This window comes from Coffea arabica, chromosome 4c (genome assembly GCF_036785885.1).
Source record: "Coffea arabica cultivar ET-39 chromosome 4c, Coffea Arabica ET-39 HiFi, whole genome shotgun sequence".
Classification (NCBI taxonomy): Eukaryota; Viridiplantae; Streptophyta; class Magnoliopsida; order Gentianales; family Rubiaceae; genus Coffea; species Coffea arabica.
Genome location: NC_092316.1, coordinates 7,517,265 through 7,542,766, shown reverse-complemented (window position 1 = coordinate 7,542,766; position 25,502 = coordinate 7,517,265). Strand labels below are relative to the sequence as shown.

Genomic DNA, 25,502 nt, shown 5'->3' with positions numbered 1-25,502 from the left:
AGTTTCTTTTCTTTTCTTTGTCCGCCATTAAATTAGTGCAAAAGTACTTGAAAGTATTTCTTCTGTTTTTTGGGTTGGGAAGCAAAGGACATCAGTGCAATAATCCGTATCGAGCAGGACAAGCAACCCACATGTGGGACAACTACTAATAGTATATAGTTAAACTGCTACAAGCATTTACGAGTTTGAAAAGGGTTGTGTTTGGATTGCATTTTTTTAGATTTTTTGTAGAAAAAATACTGTAGCGATTTGATATATGTAAGGTAAAAAGGTGATTGAGAAATATATTTACAAAAAACGCAGAAAATTGCTATCCAAACAAGCTATCCCACATCGGGGTTGGGAGGGGATTTGGGTGGGTTTACAAGTCTCCTGAGGAACCTCAAGAGTTGCCAACTTTTGAGGTTTACTCGGAGTTTAGGTTTGTAAAGTCACAGAAGTCTTACGAAAGACTTTGACCAAAAAAAAAAAAAAAACAAGGCCTTACTGGAAATCACCCGGGATTGACATCACCGGCGAGACCTTATCGACAAAAGTACTAGATAATCTTTGAGAAGGTTATCTTGAGCTCATACATGTGTAACTTTGAAATCTTCAGCTTAGTACTAAACTGTATCTTCGCAAATCAAATAGGTATTCTTATTAGAGTACTAAGCGTTTTAATGCCCCCGCATAGCATCACTCTTTCTTCATTTGTATGATTCAAAAGTTTCAAACTGACCATGTGGCTCAGGTCAGTCTATCCGTTCAACATGTACATGTACAGCGTACAAGTACAGCCCATTGGAGCTCTCTTCCTGTCAAGTTAGTCCTATTAAACCATGAAATACTTAAAACATCATTTCTGTTAGTCTCCTTCATACCATGTCTCTCAACATTTAAAAATAGTCTTCAAAAACCAAATCACTTAGATTTAGTCAACCAATTCAACTGAAGTAAAACCTAGACTCCAACTCACAAGCAATTTTATCATTTATTTTATAATTAATTTTTCTTATTACCTGACCCGATGTAGATTAATTATTAGATTCTACTCACTTTTAGTATTTTGCATTTATTTCAGGGAGTAGAACGAAAATATCATAACTAGTGCCAATTTGGCAGTTATCAGGAAAGAGTTCAAGTAACAGGCATCCAGGGACATTTTTGGAATATCAAACCGCGACCCTTCTTGGTAATTGGGCCAAAGACAACATTCAAAAAAAAAGAAGCACAAAAGGCTGGAGTCGTTTCTCTCCTGGTGGGCCGCCGCACATAAGAGCCAAGCATTAGAATAGATTAGTAATTCAATAGGTACGGGAGTAGCAGAAGACTTCTCTTGAGCTTTGGACAATTTCGTCCTTTAGTGGTTTTGAGTCCACGTATGTTATACTTAGGATAAAAATAAGGGGTCATCATCTTTTTGATGAAATAGTCTTTTTTTTTTTTTCCATTATTCGGTTTTCCACCGTTTCTTCTTCCCTAATTGCGAGAATGTACGTCGCAACTATTTATGCAGTTTTGTATGGGATTTTTTCATCAATAAGGAGCTAAACCCCTTTTTCTAGTCAAGGAGCAATGGATGTTTTGACTCGCCTAAAATTGTGAGATCGATTTAATGTTACCTTTTTCTTTTATTTATTGGTATTCGCAAATTCCCTGGTTATAGTGCTTATGATTATTTAATTAATTGATTGTTTTGAATTCGGATAATTAGTTAATTTGATAATCTATTGTCAATTGGGACGTTAAATCCGTAATTGTTTAATTGTCTCAAAATAGTGATAACTGACATGATTGGGTTTGTGTCAGGGGAATACGCGGGCTAACCTAAAATAACCCTGGTAGTGTGTTATTTGGTTAGAATAGGGCTCTTCTAATACGTAAAGCAATTGGAAAATTAAATCTTATGGGCGTACCTAAGATTATTTCTCAATTAGAGTAGTGATTAACGAACGTACCTTAATCACCGATACAGTAAGAAGGGGTTGACTGTCATCACTTGTTTGGCAGTTATAACCTATTTATTAGTAAATAATTGGAATTGCATTTGTTTCAATGATCAATTAGGTGAACCATTGCTGAAGTTATGCCTTGACTAGATCCTTAATTATCACTCATTTGATTTTAGTAAATTGTTATTTAATTTCTAGTTGGCTATTTTATTTTTATTATTTTACTTTTAGTTGAATTGCTTAAATTGTCACCCCTGATATAAAAACACCCCATTGTCACTGTGAATTTGAAAGGAAACAATTACTCCCAATCCCTATGGATTCGACTCTACTCACCGATATCTACAGAAATTACTTTAGTTTGAGCAGGTTTTATTATTCCACAGGCCGACAACCTGTCAAAGATATTGCGCAAAGCTCAATTGTTTGGATAGAGTATCATTTGAAACATTATTTGAAATAATTATTGTAACACTTTTTGTGATATGATATATGTGAGATAAAAAAGTGATTGGAAATATAAAAAAATAGATTGAAAAATGTATTTATGATACAAGTAAAATATTATTTGGAAAAAATGAGATATCCAAACACACTATACAGTCTACACGAATCTTTACATGTCTACACTGCACACAAGCCAAAAGAATATTTCAATGTTGTTTATGAGTTGATAACAAGAGTTCAAGTCAAGCTGTGATCAAGTCATAGTCCTGGACTTCATTTTTCCTACTATTTACTGATTTCTTTTTTCTCTGAATCAATAAGCATTGCTCAATAAAAGAATAGAATAGGCTAAGATTAGAGTAACTACTCTCAATGTTAGTGAATTTAATCAGATAATTAATTTTGGTATATCGGATTAAGCAAACTCTTCGAAAATATGGCGAATCAAGTAATCTATTGTACATCTAGAGTCCCTGCTCCAGTACTAGAATTGATTATTGACTACATTTGATGGTAGTTAGGTATTTTTATTATTATTGTACAGGTTCGACACCTGTCAATTTTTGGCGCCGTTGTCGGGGACTAGTGCCTGATTAATTCGTTTCTTTTTTATTTCATCTTGTTTTCATTTTTTATTTTATTTTTCTTTTTTTTATATAGTTTATAGCTGCTAACATTCCGTATTTTGGTGATAGACTAGATTTTATTTCTAGAAAGGGTTATGAGACTCGTGCTTTTTTTAATGATCAATGGGTTATTGCAAATTGTGGTACTTATTTTGCCTCAAATCATTCAACCGACATATGCCCTGCATTTCAAGATGGTCTAAGTGCTCCAATAGATATTTTTGAAAATTTTTCGCCACAATATCAAACGCGGTATGGCCCTTATTCAAACAGGTATGATCCAGAATGGTGAGATGATTCCAATTTTAATTATGAACAAAGGCCAATAGATTTTCAACAGCTAGAATATCAAGAACCGTCAACCATGTCAGGTATGTCTCTTGAAGAAATAGTTGAATCACTAGTTACTAACACATATCTACTTCAACAGGAAGCACATCAATTTCAACAGGAGACACATTAATTTTAACAGGAGGTACATAAATTTCAACATGAGACACAAAGGATGATTAAAGAGATGGAAGAAGGAAAATGTGAATGGGCATCTACAATGATCAAATTGATTTCTCCAATTTATGAAGAATTGCCCTCACAGACCATCAACGATCTTAAAGAAGATGAGAGTACAATTATCCTCACAAATGACATGGAACTGCAAGAGTCTCAAGAGAAAGAATCTAAAGATATAGTTGAAAAGGAAATTGAAGTGCAAGAAATGGAACCTCAATATCAAATTGTTCAAGTGGATGAATCCAGTGAACAATCTCTAAATGCGGTGACATCTCCTCTATTCCTTAATCAATATTCTCCTGACTCTTATTCTTTAATTCCTGTTAGTGAGATTGATTTTATTATACCAGAAAATTTTAAATTTTATGACAAGAATAAATTAAGAGTCACGATGGCAAAATGTCTCGAACCAGTAAGTGCTTGTGATAGAGGAGTAAGTGAAGATTTAAGGTCATTACTTGTTTGTTTTGCGCCATCTACTAGTCCATGGAAGACGGTAACTCGTGTGCTCAAGAATTACTCTATTTACGAGGGTTATTAGGATTACATAAAAGACGAAGCACTAAACCGAGCTACACGATTTTATCCTCAGCGAATAAACATGGCATTGTCTAGCCAAAAACATTAAAGAAAGACGCTACTTGGGAGGCAACCTAAGCTTTTTGTTTTAGTTTTTTTATATTTTTGGAGTTTTTGTTAAGTGTTGGTTACATTTAATGATTTGTTATTTTTGTGACAGGAATTTAGCAGTTAGACTTGCCCACGCCAAGTGGTCACGCCTAAGAAAGGCAATTCACGTTCGCGGGCAGAAAACTTTCCATTAGTTAAGCGTGCCCACGCCTGGTGGTCACGCTTAAGGAATTCAATTTCCAAAAATTTATTAGAAAACTCTCTAGTAGTTAAGTGTGTCCATGTCTGGTGGTCACGCTTAAGGAACTCAATTTTCAAAAATTGGCCAGAAGACTATTTAATAGTTTGGCGTGCCCACGCCAAGAGGTTACGCTTAAGGATTTTAATTTCCGTGGGTTGGTCAGAAAATTCAAGGGCAGTTAGGCGTGTCCATGTCTAACGCAGTGGTTTCAAAAAAAAAAATTTCTTTCTTTTCTTTTTCTTTCTTTCTTTCTCTCTTTTCTTCTTCTCTCCCTTTCCTTTTTATTCCTTTCTTTTCCTTTCCAACCGCAAGACCGCAACCAAAGGACTTCAAATTCTACCGCCACCGTTGCGCTGTTCAACGTGGGTCGTCAGTTCCTGATTATCGCTGCTCATCGCGCGTAATTCTTCCTCATCCATCGTAAGCCACATGATATCCTTAGCTGCCGATCATAGCCTTCATCGTCATCAGTTTTGCCATCGAACTCTACATGTCTTTTGCTGCTCACCTACAACTGTACCACAACCCCCCTTTGATGATCAGAGGAGTTTCGTTGTCCTTTTTTGCTTTAAATTTTATTCTTTATTGCTTACATTGGGGACAATGTAAGATTTAGGTGTGGGGGGAGTAGTATATTGGTATTTTATTAAAAAAATGCAAGTGTAGGCATTTCTGTTGGAATTTTTTGTTTGACTTTGTCAAATTTTGTCCAATTTTTGTATGTCTTTGTGTATATTTGTGATTATTCCTGATAAACGATGGTTAGATGTCTCAAATTTTTCTATTGCTAAGATTTTATAGTTTAAGGTGTTAAGTATGACATAATTAAATTTAAGGGTATCTCTTTGGTGAAATTTGAGATTGTGACTTTTACACTTTTTGATTAATTTCTCTAAGTATTGTAAATATTTGTCTAGCATTTTTTGTGCAAATTGGTTCAGCTATTAATCTTAGTTCTCCATATTTAAGAAATGAAACGGATTTGTGTGATTTTTAATTTTAATTTGGTGCTTATTTATGAATAGTATTCAATTATACTCCGCTAGTATCGTTGCCTAGTAACTGGAAGTCTTTGCCACAAGTGTCGACTTTCGCGTCAAAAAACGACAATAACTATGAGTATGTGATTTTTTAGCGATAAAAGTTGAGTAACCGGACTCCTTCATTTGGCCAATGTCGGAGTTCGCGTTAAACCGCTTAAATGGTTAAAAACTAAGCATTCCCCCTTGAAGAAAAAAAATCAATCAAGTGTGGGGATATTTAAAAAAAAAAAAAAGTGCTAATAGTGAAAAATGTGAATGAATTGTTAACCTGCTGAATGTTGAGATTTTGCTTAATAGTCGAACTATTTGCTTATGGATGCTGGTTGAATATTTTATATTCTTAGATTAGTTGGTCATAAATTGAAAGAGTCATTGATCTTGAAAGCTAATTGGAGAGATATTTCTTGCAAATTGCCACTAATACTTGACATGTGTTTTAATTGTATCTTAGCAATAGAAGATTTGAGGAATACCATTGTTTGAATTTGATTACTTGATTCGTGTTCTCATGCTTGAGAACAAGTATGGTTTAGGTGTGGGGGAAATTGATAGGTCAAATTTGTTACTAAATTTATAATTATTCTCCCCTTGATTTTAGCCAAATATTATTTTAATTGTCAGGTTCTACTTATATTAGGTATTTTGTGCTTATTTCAGGAGCGGGAATGCAAAGTGCTTAAATGAAGATTTTCTAGTGAAAAACATATGATGGTTGCACGGGGGCGCACCTAAGTTCACTACTCAAAGTCGAAAAGTCAGTATTGATATTGAGCAATCTCCAAATCTGAATCAATTTCCTAATTTGATACCTATCAGTCCATCGCTTCACCTGATGATTGGTCTCCTATCTCTATTGGGACACTAGTCTAGTTTATTTATCTTAACTTTGTGGAAACAATCCCTTATCTAGTGGGGTTTTGATTTCGATTAGTCGAAGTAGTCTAGTAGTATTAGGAAACAAAACAGCAGAGCATCTTTATCGTTGCTTTATTCCCTCTTTTAGGAAGACTAGTTAGTAGTCAGTGGATACTTTTTCTTTTAGTTAGTCGCAAGACACAAGAAAAACTATCTTATCTTTTCTTTCACTTTCTTCGAATAAAAATACATCACTTTTGGGGGAGAAGACTCACGTCAATTAGTTCGACTAATTGGTGTGGAATTTCTTCAACGAAGATGAACTAAACCCCTAATTCTAGTCAAGGAGACAACTGATAATTTGGTTCGACAATTATTGTGAGATCTAAACTGTTTTTAATTGTTTCTTTCATTTATTGATATTTATATGTTTCCTACTTTTAATTGTTATACCTCTTGTGTATGATTGATTAGTGCGCAATAATTAATTATTGATATAGGTTATTTTGCTAATTAGGAGAATTGAATTCGTAATTGTTTGATTATCTCTATCCCAGTAGCAACTGGCGTAATTGGATTTATATCAGCGAAACATATGATCTAATTTAAACAAACCCTCGTAACGTGTTTGTTAGTTAGGATTGAGTCTTTTTTATTATTAATGCAATGTAGAAATTAAATCCTACAGTCGTACCTAGGGTTGTTTCCGAATTAGAGAAATAGTTAACAGTTGTACTTTAACTATCGAAAAATTAAGAAAAAGTTGGTTGTTTATCGCATGCATGACAACTATAACTAATTTATTAATAGGTGTTGGAATTATCTGTGAATCGATGATCAATGCATGAACCATTTCTGAAGTGTACTCTTGGTTAGAGTTCTCTCAATTATTTCTTCTAATTAATTATTTTTCATATTTGATTTATTTAATTCATTAGCATTTAATTCCAAATCCCCCCATTTATCTTGACTCAAAAGGAAATAAATTTCTCCCCAGTCCCTAAGGAGACGACCCTGCTTGCCACTGTCTACTAGTTATTGAATTTAATCAGATAATTAATTCTGGTATATCGGATTAAGCAAACTCTTCGGGAACAGGGTGAATCAAGTAACCTATTACACACCTAGAGTCCCTGCTCCAGTACTAGAATTGATTGTTGACTGCTTTTAATGGTAGTTAAGTATTTTTATTATTATCGTATAGGTTCGACACCTGTCACTGGGCTAACTTGCTTGGCAGCTACTAGAAATTTGTTAAGAAAAACTGCAGGCTAATTTTTTTTTAAAAAAAACCTGATAGCTTGCAGCTTAATTTTTTTTTAAAATTAAAAACTCATGCTATCGAGCTTGAAGCCTGGCAGCCTTTGTGGTTAAATTTTTTTTTTAAAGTTCAAACGTAAGAAAAAAGTCAAGATAAATTTGCTAAATCAATTATTTTTATTTTATGTTAAACCCTAAACAAAGTTTTTAGATAAAAAAAATCTCATTCAATTTACAAGAAGATGCATTTCCCGAATCTTTGAAAAATAATCATTGAAATTATTATGTATAAGATTTGGTTTTATATTTTTTATAAAATATATAAAAAATTGATATTTACCTAAATAAAATATACAAATAAATTATTATTTGGCAGTGGGTTGTTATAAGAATAAAGGTAAAAATAAATATAATAGTACTTAAAAGTACTTAACAATGTTTAGTCGGCTGATAGCCTACAGCTTAATTTTTTTTTTTTTTTAAAAAAAAAACTTGCAGGTTGCCGGGCTTATCGACAGTAAGCCCAACAGCCAGCTTAAATTTCTTTTTTAATTAAAAACTTTTGTTGGCCGTAGTTGGGGTTTGCCTGCACCATTAGCCCAAAAAAGCTACAGGGGAATCTCTTTCGATCAATGGGGTTTACTTGCTCCTTTCTTTTTCTTTTCTTTTTTTTCCCTGATGGAATAATGCAAGTTTTGCTTTGGCTAATCTTGTTGTATGAGGATCAACTTATTTGATGTCTCTTTGTTGTGTAACTTATCAAATTATTTATTTCTCACATTTTCTGATAGTAAAAGTAACAGAGTCTACCATTTTGCACCATAAAGATCTACTAGCCAGACTCTTAAACGATCTAACTCAAGGATTTCTATATGTGTTTGGATAAAATAAATTGTTGCTAAAATTTTGTGCGTAATCTATAATTTGCGTGTGCATTTATTGTGCATGAATTCTTAACATGAGATCTTTGAGTTTTCACATTTCAATATGCTATTTAGCATTATTTTAAACTTCTATTATTTGAACGAGTATCATTATTTTTAAATTTAACCATTTCACCATTTCACATTATCAAAATTTTCTTCTTTTCTATTGTTTGCCTTTTCTTATAACAACCCACTGCCAAATAATAATTTATTTGTATATTTTATTTAGGTAAATATCAATTTTCTATATATTTTATAAAAAATATAAAACCAAATCTTATACATAATAATTTCAACGATTATTTTTTAAAGATTTGGGAAATGCATCTTCTTGTAAATCGAATGAGAATTTTTTTTAATCTAAAAACTTTTTTTAAGGTTTAACATAAAATAAAAAAAATTGATTTAGCAAATTTATCTGAACCTTTTTCTTACGTTTGAACTTAAAAAAAAAAAATTAACCACAAAGGCTATCGGACTTCAAGCCCGGTAGCATAAGTTTTTAATTTAAAAAAAAATTAAGCTGCAGTAAGCCCGATAGCCTGCAAGTTTTTTTGAAAAAAAAAAAAGGTTGACAGCCTGCAGCTTTTCTTAACAAATTTTCAATAGCTGCTGGGCTGACTTTTATAAAAAAAAAAAAAAAAATTTCTCTTGCCTACCGGGTTGAGTCAGCCCGATAGGCATAGGTTTATACTGCTATATTGTCAGAACAACATTGTTCAGACTTTTTTTTTTTTTTTTTGGCAATAATCAGAGCAATTAGTCCATCTTGACAAACATGGAAGGCCAGTGCTTAATTTGGTTGCTAATTAATCCTTGAAGAAACATCTCACAACTCATAAAGTTGGTGGTACATTGGGGTTGTATAGTTTAGTTAGAGGATACACACACCTTTCCAAGAAACTTTGGTGATGTTGTTGAAAGGGAAAATCATTTAAAACGTCCCTCATATTTTGTAAAATGACTTTTTTCATTCCTCACTTTTAAAAATATAATTTATGTCCCTTATAAATTCACATTGATCAAATTTGATCCCTATCTAAGTTTCGATTAGTTTCGGTCAGAATCCATCATGTGCCTTGCATGTGATCATTTTTTTATGTGTAAAATTGTTAAATTATATTTCACATAATCTAATCCATAGTCTCTCACATTTCGTAAATAAACTTTTTTATTTCTTGCATTTCAAAAAATAAATTTTTTTGGTCCACCATATTTCACAAAATAAAAATTTTCATCCCTCATTGATCATGTGAACGAATAATTTTTTCTTATTTTTGAAAGTTCATATATATATCTATTTGATTTCATCTGAACAGTACAAATAGCATGTGGCATGTGTACGAATAGTTTTTCCTTGTTTTTAAAAATTCATATATATATATATATATTTCTATTTGATTTCACTTGAAAAGATTAATAGGAGTTATTTGCTGTTTCTTTTACATAATGTTTCTACTTTTCTGTAATTCAAGTCAATCTAATATAAATAGAATCGTTGCAGTAGTTGAATTTTCTTTTCTTTATCTATGTTTCCTATGTAAATGGTGCTTCCTTAGTTGATATTTTGAAGTTAAATTTTATTTCTTACAAGAGAGACTTGGATGACGAGAAATTAAAGGGAGAAACATATATGAAATAACCAGCTATAAAAATAAACATGTCTTTTTTGAGGAGGGGCTGTAGTTTCATTAAAAGCTTGAAGTTCTTGAATATTTTGTGGGCCGCTAGCCCTGTGCCTTCCTACCGGGTTCTTCGCTGAATCCAACAACCCTATATTTGGATTTTTGTGTTATGGCTCAGTTAGCCAATTAACAAAAACCAATTGAAGGGGGTGGAAATGCATTGACAATAAGAAAATTTGAAGGTTTGATTGGTTTAGAATTAGATATGATCATGATTTGCAAAAAATGAATGACAAAGGCGAGTAGTACGTATATGCCAATATTTCAGATAGACATGGTATATTAGATGAGTTGGTCCCTTATAAATTCACATTGATCAAATTTGATTCCTATCTAGGTTTCGATTAGTTTTTGGTTGGAATTTATCAAGTGCCTTGCATGTGATCATTTTTTATGGATAAAATTGTCAATTTATATTTCATATAATCTAATCTATAGTCCCTTACATTTTGCAAAATAAAAAATTTTATTTCTCGCATTTCACAAAATAAATTTTTTGTCCCCTATATTTCACAAAATAAAAATTTTCATCCCTCATTGATCATGTGTATGAATAGTTTTTTCTTATTTTTGAAAATTCATATATATGTCTATTTGATTTCACATGAACAGTACAAATAACATGTAATATATCTCTACTTGATTTCACCTAAACAAGTTAATGGTAGTTATATGTAAAATCAAATAGAGATATATTATATGATATTCGTACTGTTCAGGTGAAATCAAATAGATATATACATGGGTTTAAAAAAAATTGTTCGTACACATGATCAATAAGTGATACAAAATTCATTTTGTGACATACGTACCAATAATTTTTTCTTGTTTATGAAAATTCATGTATATATTTATTTAATTTCACTTGAATGGCACAAATAGCATGTAATATATCTGTATTTGATATCGCCTGAACAAGTTAGTTGGATGGTACGGGAGAGGGAGTGTAAGTGAGAAATTATGAAAAAATTCATTTTGTGAAATGTGAGGGAATGAAAAATTTATTTTGTGAAATATAAGGAACGAAAAAATTCGTATTATGAAATACGAGGGATTATGGATTGGATTATGTGAAATTTGATTTGATAATTTTACCCCTAAAAAATGATCATGTGCAAGACACATCATGAATTTTGGTCAAAAATTAGTCGAAAACCTTGATAAGAACAAAAAATAACCAATGTATATTTGTAAGGGATGTAAAATTATATTTTTAAAAGTGAGAGATAAAAATAGTAATTTTACAAAATGCGAGAGACGTTTTGAATGATTTTTTCAAAATAATAAAAATTATAAAAATGGTGTTGTAAAAGCATCGTAATTGACGAATTCTTTCAATCTGTTCTGCCAACTTCAGGAACTATTGCTCCGGTGAACATATGAGTACAATGGCCACCAAGGAAGGGATTTAACTCCCTCCTTAAACTGTAGGTGGGGGTTCAAATCTTACTTGTAGTAAAAAAAATTCAAAAGTGATGCCATAGCATCCCCTTGATCTAGTCAGGTCTGCATACCTCCTAACTCCTAACACACAAGTCTCCTCAAGCTCCCTCTCCTCTGTAGATTAGAATAGAATATGTTATACAATTGTTATCGTTGACGAAAAAAAAAAGAAACATATGGGCACATCAGTGGAAGTGCATTAGAGAATGCAGTTTGAGATGGAATATTCAGCCCAACTACCAAAAGCTACTGTTATCTCTATTGAAATTAATTTCAATTTCAGCGGCTGGTTGTGATCTGCTCCATGAAATCTGCTCCTAGTTGAGTGGTTCAAGAAATATATCACCTCAAGAAATATATCACCTCAAGACAACAGTTCGCCTCAAGAAATATATCACCTCAAGACACTTTATATACAAGAGACTCAGCTGAACTCTTGATTCATCAACACTAAGAACTATCACCTCAAGAAATTAACCCTTTATACGCCTTTTGATCTTAATTTTCACTATATCGTTTTTGGAAATATGATCTTTTCATAATCTTTAATGTTGACAGCGTTATTTAGAAATTTTGCTAATAGTTATGGCTAATGGTGCATACACTTTTTTTTTTTTTTTTTTTTTTTGCAAGTCATTGGTTACTAAAGTTCTTATCTGATTGCAAAACATTCATATCTGATTGCATTGCAATTTGTTTAGTTATTTCCCGTAGTACTTTATTTTTGGCAGTGTAATGTCTAAAAAGAAGCGACATAAGTGCCTAATTATTTATGCAAACTCGAATTTCAATAAAAAAAAAAAAACAAATTCATGTCGAATTTTCGTGAAGTTGTTGTCATGCTTCGTGCATTCGACGTTAGACCAGAGCATCTCAGTGCTTAACGTTGAGCTTTTTTTTCTTTCTTTAATAAGAAAAGAGTGAGATTTAAGAAGGATGAATTTCTTGCGGTATCAATAATTTTAGCGATTAAACCAAAATAGCTGCATCAGCTACTTTGGTGTGTGCAGACTAGCTATGCTCGCCTACCTACAGAGAATTAGGATATGGCTCCATATTGAAAGAGATAAAAGCAACATGTGGTGTCCACAATAGACTCGAGATGCCGCCCTCGCATAAAAGATTATACTACATAATCAGATATCATTTAGAAAGGTCATCAAGAAAACAGTATCTACATTACTTTTTCTTTAAAAAACCAGTGTGCTTATGATATGGAGTTAGATTATTAACCAAAACCAGGGAAGGAAAATTGGTCTACGCGTGAAGGTGGCAAATGAGTAGATAAAACAGTGTGGAAGTTGAAAATTTGAGAGAGAAGATAGAATAGCATTGGACTGGGAGTTGATAGAATGGAAAGCACAAAGAAGAATAGCCTGTAGTCAAAGAGTCAACTTCGTCGTGCTAGTGGAAAGTAGAAGTAATAGTATGGAAGGAATGTAATAAAAGGCTTAGTTCCACTATTGCGCCCTTAATTATACTCGAATTTTCACTTTAGTTCCTAAATTTTAAAGTGAGAGGGTAAGTCTCTAAAATATAAAATATGTTATACTTCAATCCTTATAGTATAAAATCTTTTTTACTTTAGTCCCCAAAATATCAAATCTATCATTTAAGATAAGTAAAAAATTTGTCCTACTTTAGTATAGGATTTGTTCCACTTCCGTCAATGATTTTACGTAAATGGGATAAATTTTATATTTCAGAGACTAATGTGCTCTATTTTGATATTTAGGGACCCAAATAGAAATACAAATAAAGTTGAAGGTGGAAAGTAGAGTCAACCCTTGCGTTTAGGAAGTTATAGGGAAATCTGAAGGAAGGATCCGCAACAGATCTTCTGTCCGACGTCCTGTGCCACCCTCTATCTTACTTTTTATTATATTGCTATTTCTCCTACATAAATATCATGTTTTAGTTCTTTTTTGTTTTCTTAAGATCCAATAACTATTAATTGAGTTATACACAAAATTTAACATACTCAAAAAATCAAAATATATAAAAAAATGAGATTTTTTATGAATTTTCTGTTGTATTTTTTAATTTTCTATTATATATTATTTTTTTGAAACTGCTGTATTTATTTTTTACTTAATTAATAATCATTGAATTTTAAGGAAACAAAAAAGAACTAAAATATGATATTTATGTAGGAGAAATAGTAATATAATAAAAAGTGAGACAGAGAGTAACACATGATGTGGGACAGAAGATCCGTTCCGCTTCCCGCAACGGATCTTCTGTCCGACGTCCTGTGCCACCCTCTATCTTACTTTTTATTATATTGCTATTTCTCCTACATAAATATCATGTTTTAGTTCTTTTTTGTTTTAGTACTTTTGCAGAGAGTAACACATGATGTGGGACAGAAGATCCGTTGCGGGAAGGATCCGCTCTCCCTCTGCAAAAGGAAAATGGCAGTAGAAAACAAAGGCAGAATGAAAAAAAAAGGGACTGAAGGTGAAATGACTGCGACAGAAGAAACAACTTAGGCTTTACCTGCAAATTCTTGATTTCTTTATCTATACAAGTCTAGGGTAGAACTTCAGTGTGATAATATTCTCTTCCCAGTTTTGAACCTCGGACAAACGAGATTAACGCAGAAAGTTTTGGCAACAATGACTGATGCTATTGTATCTTTTGCAGTGAAGAAACTTGGAGACTTTCTTACCCAAGAAATAGTTGATCGAAAAAATTTGAGGACGAGAGTCGAGTGGCTAAGAAATGAATTGGGCTATATGCAATCTTTCATCCAAGATGCTGAAGAAAAGCAGAGTGATGATCACAGGATGCAACAGTGGATTTCTGAAATCACAGATATTGCTCATAACGCAGTGGCCATCTTAAACGATTGCAATTTGAAGGTAGGAGCTCCAAAATCTGGATTCTTCAACAGCCTGCAAACTTATGCCTGCTTGTGCAGCAGAGAGGGCAATCTCTACAATACCAGCCAACAGCTCAAGTCTCTCAAGCAAAGGGTGCTCGACATTTCTCGCAAGCGTGAAACATATGGCATCAGAAATCTTAGTAATTCAGCAGGTGAAGGGGCTAACCGTGGTCCAAACAGTAGATCAATCATCAAAACACTAAGGAGAGCAACTTCCTTTGTAGATCAAGATCGACTCTTTGTGGGCTTTGAAGATGTCACTCAGACGTTGTTGGCTGAACTTTTCAAAATGGAGCACAGACGTAGTGTCATTTCTATTTATGGCATGGGTGGCCTTGGCAAGACAACCGTCGCTAGAGAGCTTTACAACTCTTCTAAGGTCATGGAAAATTTTCCATACCGTGCTTGGGTTTGTGTCTCTCAAGAGTATAGCACCTCGGATCTTCTTCGAACTCTGATTAAGTCGTTCAGAAAGAGGTGCTTCGGAGATGAACTGAAGATGATAGAGCAGATGGACGAGGAAGATTTGGAGCGCTACCTCCGTGAAATCTTAAAAGACCACAAATACCTTGCGGTGGTAGATGATGTTTGGCACAAAGAAGCTTGGGAAAGCTTAAAAAGAGCTTTCCCTGATGATAAAAATGGCAGCAGAGTCATCATCACTACGCGCAAGAAAGATGTTGCAACGAGAGTAGATGACAGGAGTTTCGTTCATGAGCTTCGGTTCTTGACACCAGATGAAAGTTGGGACCTCTTTTGTAAGAAGATATCTCATGGAGACGGCTACAACAATTGGTGCTCTGCAGGAATGCTGGATTTGGGTGGGCAAATGGTTCACAAGTGTGGTGGTCTACCGCTTGCAATAGTAGTACTTGGTGGGCTGCTTTGCCATAAGAAATGGCTGCAAGAGTGGCACGAGGTGAAAGAACATATTTGGCGACATCTGAAGAATGACTCCCTTGAAATCTCTTTCCTGCTTTCTTTGAGCTACGATGATTTATCGGGACAATTGAAGCACTGTTTCCTCTACTTGGGCAGTTTCCTTGAAGATTCTTTGATTGACGTAGAAAAGCTTAAATGGCTTTGGATGGCAGAGGGATTCATAACACCAAGGGAACCAAAAATGGAGGAAGTGGCTGACCATTACTTGAACGAGCTAGTTAACAGGAGCATGATTCAGATAGCTGACAAAATGTGGGATAGAATTGCCTATTGCAGGATTCATGATCTTCTTAGGGATCTTGCTGTTCAAAAGGCAATCGAGGTAAACTTCTTTGACATTTATGACCCACGCAAATACTCTACTGCTAATTCTTCAGGCCGACGCCAAGTTGTCCACACACAAATTAGAAATTACTTCTCACTTGTCAGTCCAAGTTCGAAAATGCAGTCACTTGTGATCTTCAATCCGGATGGTGAGGAACCCAAAGTAAAGCACTTTCGCTCTCTGTGTGTTAGTTTCACAAATCTGCATGTCCTATATCTAGAAAACTGTCATTTTAACTTTGCCACTGCTGTCGGGCAACTACCATATGACATAGGCTCTTTGATTCACCTGAAGTTCTTAGGGATAGTAGATACCAACTTTCGTTCTCTCCCGAGCTCCCTGGGAAAATTAAGAAGCCTAGAAACCCTTTGTGCAACTATGACTGACCTTGCATTTCCTCCTGAGATAAGTGAATTGACAAATCTTAGACATTTGGTTGCTCTTTGCCGGGGGCCAGTGAATGTTAGCTCCTTAACAAATCTGGAGACTCTTAAATACGTCAAGTATCAGGATTGGCTAAAATTGGAGACAACCAACTTGGTCAATCTTCGAGAATTAGTGGTTCAAAATATTGATGGTCAAGGTAGTTTGGATTCAATAGGGAAGTTGAGGAGCCTGGCTACTCTCACCCTCACATGCTCAGTTTCAGGGGCTTTTCCTCCGCTAGAACCTCTTTCTTCTTGCCAGCATCTGATCAGATTGTGGTTAAGCGGACCGATACAAAACCAGGGGCAACTAGAGAAGTTGCCGCGGTCGATCAGGATCTTAACGCTACAGCATTCAAATGTTGGACGAGATCCTATGCCAGTGTTGGAGACTTTTCCGAACCTACAAAGCCTTGAGCTAATTGGAGCCTACTATGGACATTCATTCTGCTGCACTGCTAAAGGGTTTCCAGAGCTTGAGCTTCTACGTTTTCGTAACTTGTATAGTTTGATGGACTGGCACTTGGAAGACGAAGCAATGCCTAGGCTCAAAGGTGTGGGCATATTCAGGTGTCCTCGGCTGAGATGCCCTCAAAGAATTAATCATGTCTTTAAGCTGAAAGAAACGGAGACCAGGCTTCTGCCATATGAGCGGATGTGGGCATGATGGCGGCTGTTTCGGTCTCCACATTCACACCATTTGCATTCTTTCTTTGGATAGACACGGGACTGGAAAGTGAACCTAATCTATCTTCCTTTTATCATAACAGGGAGACTTTCTGTATTCTTGAGCGCTGGTGAATCTAATTTGATTGTGGTACAGTATTGCTTCCACTGCAATTTCTCGGGTTTTTTTTTTTTTTTTTTTTTTTGGGTTACAGCTTATCAAAAAGCATCTGCAATTTGAGTTCTTATATTTAGCAATTTGTCTTATCCTTTTATTACGAAATGAAAATTACAAGATTCTTGAAGAATTAGGAGTTGTAAGGGTGAACCTTTAACATTTCATCCTGCTGCTGAGTCAAGACCTCAAGAAAATACGTTGCAGACTAGGATCAATACATAATGTAATAGGATTTTAAATGACAACTGTTCTTGCGCATCCCACCGAAGAATTTTGAATTCCAGAGAAAATTTTTAAAGCCAGGGGAATCTGATATAATGACAAATTATACACTTCAGGTCACAAAGTTGACGAATTTAAGTTCGTCCTTCAAAAACTTTTGCTTGACAAATACACTCCAATGACTACATATATATGGGGACAAATTTCAGTTTCTTCTCTCTTTTTGTCCGCCATTAAATTAGTGCAAAAGTACTTGAAAGTATTTCTTTTGTTTTTTGGGTTGGGAAGCAAAGGACATCAGTGCAATAATCTGTATCGAGCAGGACAAGCAACCCACATGTGGGACAACTACTAAGAGTATATAGTTAAACTGCTACAAGCATTTATTTACAAGTTTGAAAACTTAAACACTGGAATAAGCTCTTACTCCTCAAATTTCAACCTCGATGGAAATCAAGTCACCCTGGATTGACATCACCGGCAAGACCTTATTGACAAAAGTACTAGAAAATCTTTGAGACGGTTATCTTGAGCTCATACATACATGTGTAACTTTGCAATCTTCAGATTAGTACTGAACTGTATCTCCGCAAATCAAATAGGTATTCTTATTAGAGTACTAAGCGTTTTAATGCCCCCACATAACATCGCTCTTTCGTCATTTGTATGATTCAAAAGTTTCAAACTGACCATGCGGCTCAGGTCAGTCTATCTGTTCAACAAGTACATGTACAGCGTACTAGTACAGCCCATTGGAGTTCTCTTCCTGTCAAGTTAGTCCTATTAAACCATGAAATACTTAAACATCATTTCTGTTAGTCTCCTTCATATCATGTCTCTCAACATTTAAAAATAGTCTTCGAAAACCAAGTCACTTAGATTTAATCAACTAATTCAACTGAAGTAAAACCTAGACTCCCACTCACAAGCTAAGATGGTGCACAAAGCTCAAAAAAAATCTTCTTTTCCTAAGCCTCCAAGAATGTTTAAAATGTCTACACTGCAGACAAGCCAAAAAAATATTTCAATGCTGTTTACGAGTTGATAACAAGAGTTCAAGTCAAGCTGTGATCAAGTCATACTCCTGGACCTCATTTTTCCTACTATTTACTGATTTTCTTTTTTCTCTGAATCAATAAGCATTGCTCAATAAAAGAATAGAACAGCCTAAGATTAGAGTAACTACTCTCAATGTTACCTCAACCTTCTGAAGCAACCATGTAAACTTTCTCAACTCTCCAAAATACTATCCCAAGTTCACTTACGCCCTATGAGTCAAGTATTTCTAGATGAGGAAAAAAAAAATGTGAAACAATTAAGATCCACGATCTGTGATTTACCTTTTTGCATCTAACCATGTTGCTGAATAACTTACCCGCAAAGTAACAATGACATGATTTCCAATCTAGCAGTGGAAACTGAGGATTTCTCAAGATACAAGTAATACGCATAAAGTACAATTCTGTAAACAATCTGAAAACAAAACCGAAAACTTTCTTGGGTCAGACCTAATTATAACTTTAGTGTTGCGTGTTCTTCACTGCTGTCTATAACTTAAGCTGCTTTAAGATTCTGGTTAAGGGCATTAATGACACAGCTACATCCAGAAACATATGGACATCCATTTGCTGTTATCATTTTTTATTTCATTCTGTAACAGGTCAGGTGGAAAAGCAAGTACAGTGGAATACCAGTTCAGAAGATGCCAAACATCCTAATGCAGTCTGGAATCTTGCAACTTGACCAGCCTGAAATGAAATTGACCATTGCAAGAAAAACCTACTCCTTTGAAGCCCTGTATCTGCATTCAACTTCTTCCCCTTCTAGAAGTCTCTCTATGGCATCCAATGGAAGGCCAATGAGTTCCAATGTCTTCTCCCAGACTCTGTAAGCAGTTTCAACATTATGTGATTCTTCGGAAGGATTTGTTGGACGACAATCTTGAGAAATAAAAGCAGAGACTGGCCACTCATCTGCTTTTAACATCTCACAGTACTCGGGAACTTGGGGATCTGTAGCTGCAAACAGGGCACTTCTAGAACCTGCAGTAGCATGAAATAAAAAGGTGAAACTGCAACAGATGCAGAGAAATATAATGTCAAAACCAAATTAGATACATGAATACATAAACTGAAAGTCAGAATATTGATCACATTCAATAAAACAACAATAAAAAGAATAACATCAAGTATACCAATTAAGTCCAGAAAACTGCACCAGTACACTGATTACATAGTTGAACCATTTGCTTCTTTTAACCAGATAATGCAAATAGACATATTCCTAACTATAGATTCAGTGCATGAATAGCTTTACTACCCTAACTTTCATGCCTTCTATTTATTCACATTCTAAATCGTAACTGATAATATGGGATGGACAAATACAATTAACCATGACAAGTATAATGGGATGCAAACAATATTAGGTGTATCCGCATAAGCATGTACCAGTAATTATCAACTCCAAGTCCAATGGCTTTTCCCATTATGTTCCAGACTTCAATAAAGTCATCCAGTCCAACCAAACTACTAGTGCTCTGTATAAGATTTTTGCAAAGACCATTGTTTCTTCTGCCGCTTGCTCAAGCACTTCATTACTAGAAGTCCACAACGTCAAAACCACTCACCTAATCTAGTTTCTTTCTAACACTATACACCCCCATACTGGTACAAAACTACTTTCACAAATTCACATTTGATCTACAATGAAACATATATTGATATCAGTCCAATCAAATTTAGATTTCCATTTTCCTTATTCATAATTTTTTTAATCCAAATTAATTGAAACAGAAAGTAAACTAACCTTCTTCAGCACTGAATATAAAATAAGGAATCAGGCGATAAGCAGCCTGGACAATCCTCGGGAGGTCCCTGGCCTGCATTGAAGGAGTCCCAAAACAAGAATGTCAATCTCCCATATTTTGTATTACTAAAAATTAATTCCTCAAAATGCCAGAGAAATTAAGTCAAAGGAACAAAGATCATGATATACCTTAAGACTCAGGCTTAACATTTTACCTTTCTCATAGAATATAGACAACTTGAATACAGAACAACATGATCTTGGTTGTTTGGTGCTTTATTTTGGAGCATTTCGACACCAGACATTTCTTTAATCTTCACTTGGCAGATCATGTTCAGTTATTTCAAATGCCAAAAGTAAAAAGTTAAATTTAAGTCAAACCAGCATAAAGGCTTTTCTCAATCAGGTTCTGTAAAATCTAGAAATTACACTTTACAGAAGCTACCAAAAACAGCCCTTATCCCTGCTATGAAAATTTGCTTGCACAAAGCAAACTTAATAATCAATATCATTTGATAAAAGTAATATTTTTATCCATCTGTGCTTTTAAGCTAGTCTAGACCCTAGACAGAGTAGCCCGTTCAGAAAGGGGAAGATATATTAAGAGATTTGCAATATCTGTAACATCACCTTGCCTAAGCCCATTCTCTCTCTCACTCCAAAATTACATAGATTAATCCCGCAATTTCTCGAGTTTCCATCATAATCTCCTCACAAACAAACCAAACCATAATCTCTCGTAATCCTTTGCAAACTACTCATCTAAGGTTCTGAATATCTTCTGTCTCTTCCATAATATCAAGCTTAATTTATAGAATTTCTACTTTCTAATGCAAGTATATCAGTAGTTTGTCTCTTTGACATCCTCAATTGCTTTACACTATCCCATTGCTACATATCAAACCATATGTTCTAATCATTTAAAACCATCTCAAATGAAAGTTTCATGATCAACATGCTAAACTTTTGACTTAGGGATATTGCATGGATCACAAGTCATCAAACAGCAAAGGTTCCCCAGAGCTGAAGCACGTATTACAAAAGCAGCACATGCTATAGCAAAACTAAGTGCATATGAACACGGAAGCTAAAAAACTTTTAGTGCTTCTAATCTGTACTATGATGAATTTAACAGTGCAAGCATTAAAAACTTCAAGTTTATACCAATAAAAGAAAACCATTGCAACAACACAGAAAGTAAGCAATAACAACAGAATAGGAAATTAGCAAAACTAATCAAGATTTCCAAGAATGCACAGAATAAGCCTCAAAGGTTCCAAGCAGAAGTGTATCACAAAAATGACAAAAGCACTATTGTCCCAATGAAAACAATAGAATGGTACTCCATAAAAAATCTAATGCCATCACAAGTCACATGTTACCATGAGCTCATTCATGTTCTTGTCAAACTCACATATGCTACTTTTTTAATAAAACTGAAAAAAAAAATCAAACAATGAAGAAAGAGAGGCAGCTTGAAGTGTCATCTTTCTTTCAAAGGCCAAAAATTTTGATCAATGGTTAAGGAGGGAAGAAGGTAGAGTACATTCTTTCAAGTTGAAATGAATTCTTCAACATTCTTGTCAAACTAGCAAATAAAAGTTACAAGAAGCATCACTTTACCAAGTGCTTTAAGCAACATAATAATGTGAAAGAAGCAACATTTGTGATAATCTACCTTAGAAAAACTCTCCTCATACTCTCTAGTTATCAATATTCTTCAACCTAATGACTTTTTAGCTCCTAATGGTTTGTGCAAGTTGCTATAATGTACTTAACAGTCTGACAACTAATAATGCTTCTGGCCTCTGCTTTAAGTTTACATTTAATGTTTAGACAGGTAATATCGAGCCTGAACCCAAGATGCTTTACTTATAAACCCCAAGCTTGGAAAATGAACAAGCCAACATTTTTCTAGTTGTTATTTACAAGAACTAAACATTTAAATTTACAGTGCTTAGGGGACTCTGAGGTAGATTTCATAGGTCTGAAGAGTAAATCAGAGTGAAATTAAAGCAATATCACTTCAGTTTATGTTATGTATATCAAAATTCTCTTCACACGCAAAGGACTAAGAGCAAAAAGGTTAGAATATTTACCACATTGGTTTGAACTATTCCAGGTGATACACATATTACGCTTATCCCAGCTTCAGCAGGCAGCCGCTTATGTAGCACACTACTGAACATCACCTGAAGTTTGTGTCCCAAAGTTAATTAGAAATTTGAAAAGCCTGATAGAAAAGCAAGAGGCCAAAGCATGATTTTTGGCCAATGAATTAATATAACCTAAGGAAAAACCAAATACATGTAGAATGTCAATCCACCAAAAATCCTAAACAGAAGTAAGACAATGAAATCACCTCTGCCAATTTGCTGCCACAATATCCAACTAAACTAGTGTACTTCCTTTTTCCAGATGTAACATTCATATCCTCGGTATCAACAAATCCGACATAATGCATCTACAAAACAAAACGGAGACAAAACAGGGGAAATTGTTCCTACATTAGAAGGGGATCAAACAAGAGTAAATAACAAGTGCTAAAATATATGGGAACAATCTGCATAAATCTTCAGTTTCTTGGAGATATTGTTAAGAGTAAAATAAAGCATACAACTATCATGCTTAACTTTTTTTGTGATTAATCAATAATCTCTTTGACATAATAATAAGATCACATTAGATGGCAATCTCATTACCACCAGATCATCTATAATGTACACACATTGAGAAACTAATATAACTAAACATATGAATATAGACTGCTTCTTTCCCGTTCCCTGGATCCTTAAGATACGTGGAGAGATTTAGATTGGCAAAATACTAAGATTTTAGAAAGCACATCTAAGATGTATACAGAGATAAAAATTAGGACCATGAACTTACAACAGAATTCACATTGACAATTCGGCTTGAAGAGCCTCTAAGTAGGGATGGCAAAAGCAAGATAGACAATAATGCAGGAGCTAGGTGATTCACTTGCATGTGCTGCTCATACCCATCTTTTGAAAATTTCTGTGGCTCTGATACTCACAAGGAAAAACAAGGCATCATCAGATTCATCAGAAGTACATGAGTTATATTCTTTATGTGAAAAACTTTACTGAAAAGTAAACAACTTTGCACTAGGCAAACTAATTCGTAAAAAAGAATTGAGAATACAGATTATGATAACTTTGGAAAATTATTATCCGAAAAGATGTATATCCAACTACACAAATCGTCTCTGAGTTGATCAACTTAGTTTTAATTGACTCAATTTGGTGAACTTAAATCAGACTTGATCAACTCAACTAACATTGACACAATCCTTGAAGCTAACATAGAGAAGCTTTTCAGAATTTAAAGCATATGGAAGTGACAATCCCCAAGAAAATTTCAAATACAAAATATTTGGAGAGAAATCAAAGTGCTTTTTCAAGTTTAATAAAAGGAAAGCATAACAAGAGTACATAACTTCCTATATGGCCAAAATGATGAGAAGAAAGGATACTCAAAATTTTGGGAGAAAAAGACAGAACATCACTTAGCAAAACTAACAACTTTGTCTATGGAGTGCAACTCATCAACAGAGATAAGTACAACAAATTGAAATTCCTCCTTGACATTATTTTGTGTTTACGCAACATCTCTTATCACGCTCAATTAATTAGATTCATATAGGGTAAACCAATCTGTACAGGTTCATGGATTCATAAGCAATAATTATGAAAGCAAAATCCAGTTTGATAGAAAGACATGCTTCTGCTATTGAAACAAGATGCTTCCTCAATGGTAGGCTAGCCAGTTAAATGATCACTGGACATGGATATCCTTAGCATGGCTGCTTTTATCCGTGAAAGCTGACTAGACACTTTTGGCTAACACCACCACTAGCAATGGATATTTGAGCCAAGGACATACTCAAAAGTAAGAAATATTGAGACTAGACATAAAATATTTGTTTACTCCATATATAAGGGAAATCAGCAGCAAATTCTATACGCTGAAAAACATGAGTTCAACCCCTCCACCAACACCTATTACTGACTAATCAATTGAGGCTCCTCTATGCATTTTGCATTCAGTTAACGTCACTCAGAAATCCCCAAAAGTGAAACTATTTAATCACTTTACAGAAGCAAATGACAAGTTTTGCAATCCAGATAATAATGCAGACAAAGAAGACTGCTCCATGTATCAAGACACAAGTCCAATAAAATTCAAATTAACCAAATTATACATGCCAAAATAACATTCCTACACACATTTCTCTACCTATTGAAATCTTAAAAATACAAAGCGGAACCTTTTGATACTAACCTCCAATGGAAAATATGCCAGCATTATTGATTAGCGCGTGTAAAGGCCCCAATCGTGCATTATATGCTTCCGCAAATCTTACTACAGATTCCAACGACAGAAGATCCAGCTCCATCACCTTTCACCCACATAACAATAATAATAGTAGAAATAACAAATGTTTCAAAAATCAAAACCTAATATCAACTGAAGAACGGAATATTTGCCACCTCAATATTCAACGGTAGGCCGCGGCCGGTCCAATCCTCTTGCCATTTGCGAATTAGGTCATGAGCAGCGTTTGTATTTCTGACGGCCATTACTACATGACCGCCGGCTTCGGCCAATTGGCGCGCGATTTCACGGCCAATGCCGCTGGTGGAGCCAGTGACGATGAAGGTGAGATCGTTAATTGGAGCAAGAGGCATCGGATTAGCTAAGTGACTGGCCATAATCCTCTGAAACAGCATCTCGTAGACTATATACAACCATCCTCTCAACCATTCCATCCATCCTAACGCCTCTTTCTTCTTCTTCACATTCTCTTTCTGATTCATGTTGTCCTGCTTCTTCTCATCTTTATTCAGCTTCTCGTTGTCGTCTGCTCCGTTAATAGCTTTGCCTCTCGCCGTCAAGGTCACAGCCGCCGACGCCGACGCCGACGCCATTGTCCGGAGAGACGAAGGAGAAGATTCGAGTGTTGAGTGACTGAGTTCAGTTACTTACAGTTGTCAAACAAAGCAACCGAAATTGGGGGAAAACAAAAAAGATGCCCTTGAACTTAATTTAATTCCTCAGTGCCCCTCGAGCCTCAATTCCTCAATCCGTGCCCCTTCAAGTTCTGTAAATTTTCAATTTGTATTCTATAAGTCCAATTTATTACATACTCCTTGCAATCTTCATTCTCTAGTTATTTTCTACATTCATGCTCTTATTAGCATAATTAATTAAAGAGCTTGTAGAAGTTGGGCGACCTATCGTGGCAGACTAGTACAAGGTAAAGGTGTAAGCATGTATGGATAGAAGTCTATAAAGCGGTAGCAAATGAGGTTTTACTTATATTGAATCATTTTAATGAAAATAAGTATGTGTTTAACTTGGATGTAAGGCTGTCAATGGGCTGCTTAGCTATAAATTCGACCCGAATACTTTACGGGCCTTGAAC

The 25,502-nt window shown here is 34.7% G+C and overlaps 2 protein-coding genes across 2 annotated transcripts; one reads left to right on the top strand and one right to left on the bottom strand.

Moving 5' to 3' along the window:
• The first annotated feature begins 14,067 nt into the window (after positions 1–14,067).
• Positions 14,068–17,019, top strand: LOC113739752 (disease resistance protein RPP13-like). The gene has a single exon (XM_027267069.2). It carries the CDS (start codon positions 14,219–14,221, stop codon positions 16,844–16,846), a length of 2,628 nt encoding a protein of 875 aa, XP_027122870.1. The 5' UTR covers positions 14,068–14,218; the 3' UTR covers positions 16,847–17,019.
• Positions 17,020–18,651: 1,632 nt separating this feature from the next.
• LOC113739753 (dehydrogenase/reductase SDR family member FEY) lies at positions 18,652–25,256 on the bottom strand. Its single transcript, XM_027267071.2, has 7 exons — positions 24,568–25,256; positions 24,359–24,476; positions 22,943–23,079; positions 22,416–22,517; positions 22,153–22,245; positions 20,054–20,126; positions 18,652–19,287 (listed from the first exon to the last, which is right to left on the bottom strand). The coding sequence occupies exons 1-7, from the start codon at positions 25,003–25,005 to the stop codon at positions 19,025–19,027; spliced, it is 1,224 nt and encodes a 407-aa protein (XP_027122872.2). The 5' UTR covers positions 25,006–25,256; the 3' UTR covers positions 18,652–19,024.
• Positions 25,257–25,502: the final 246 nt, after the last annotated feature.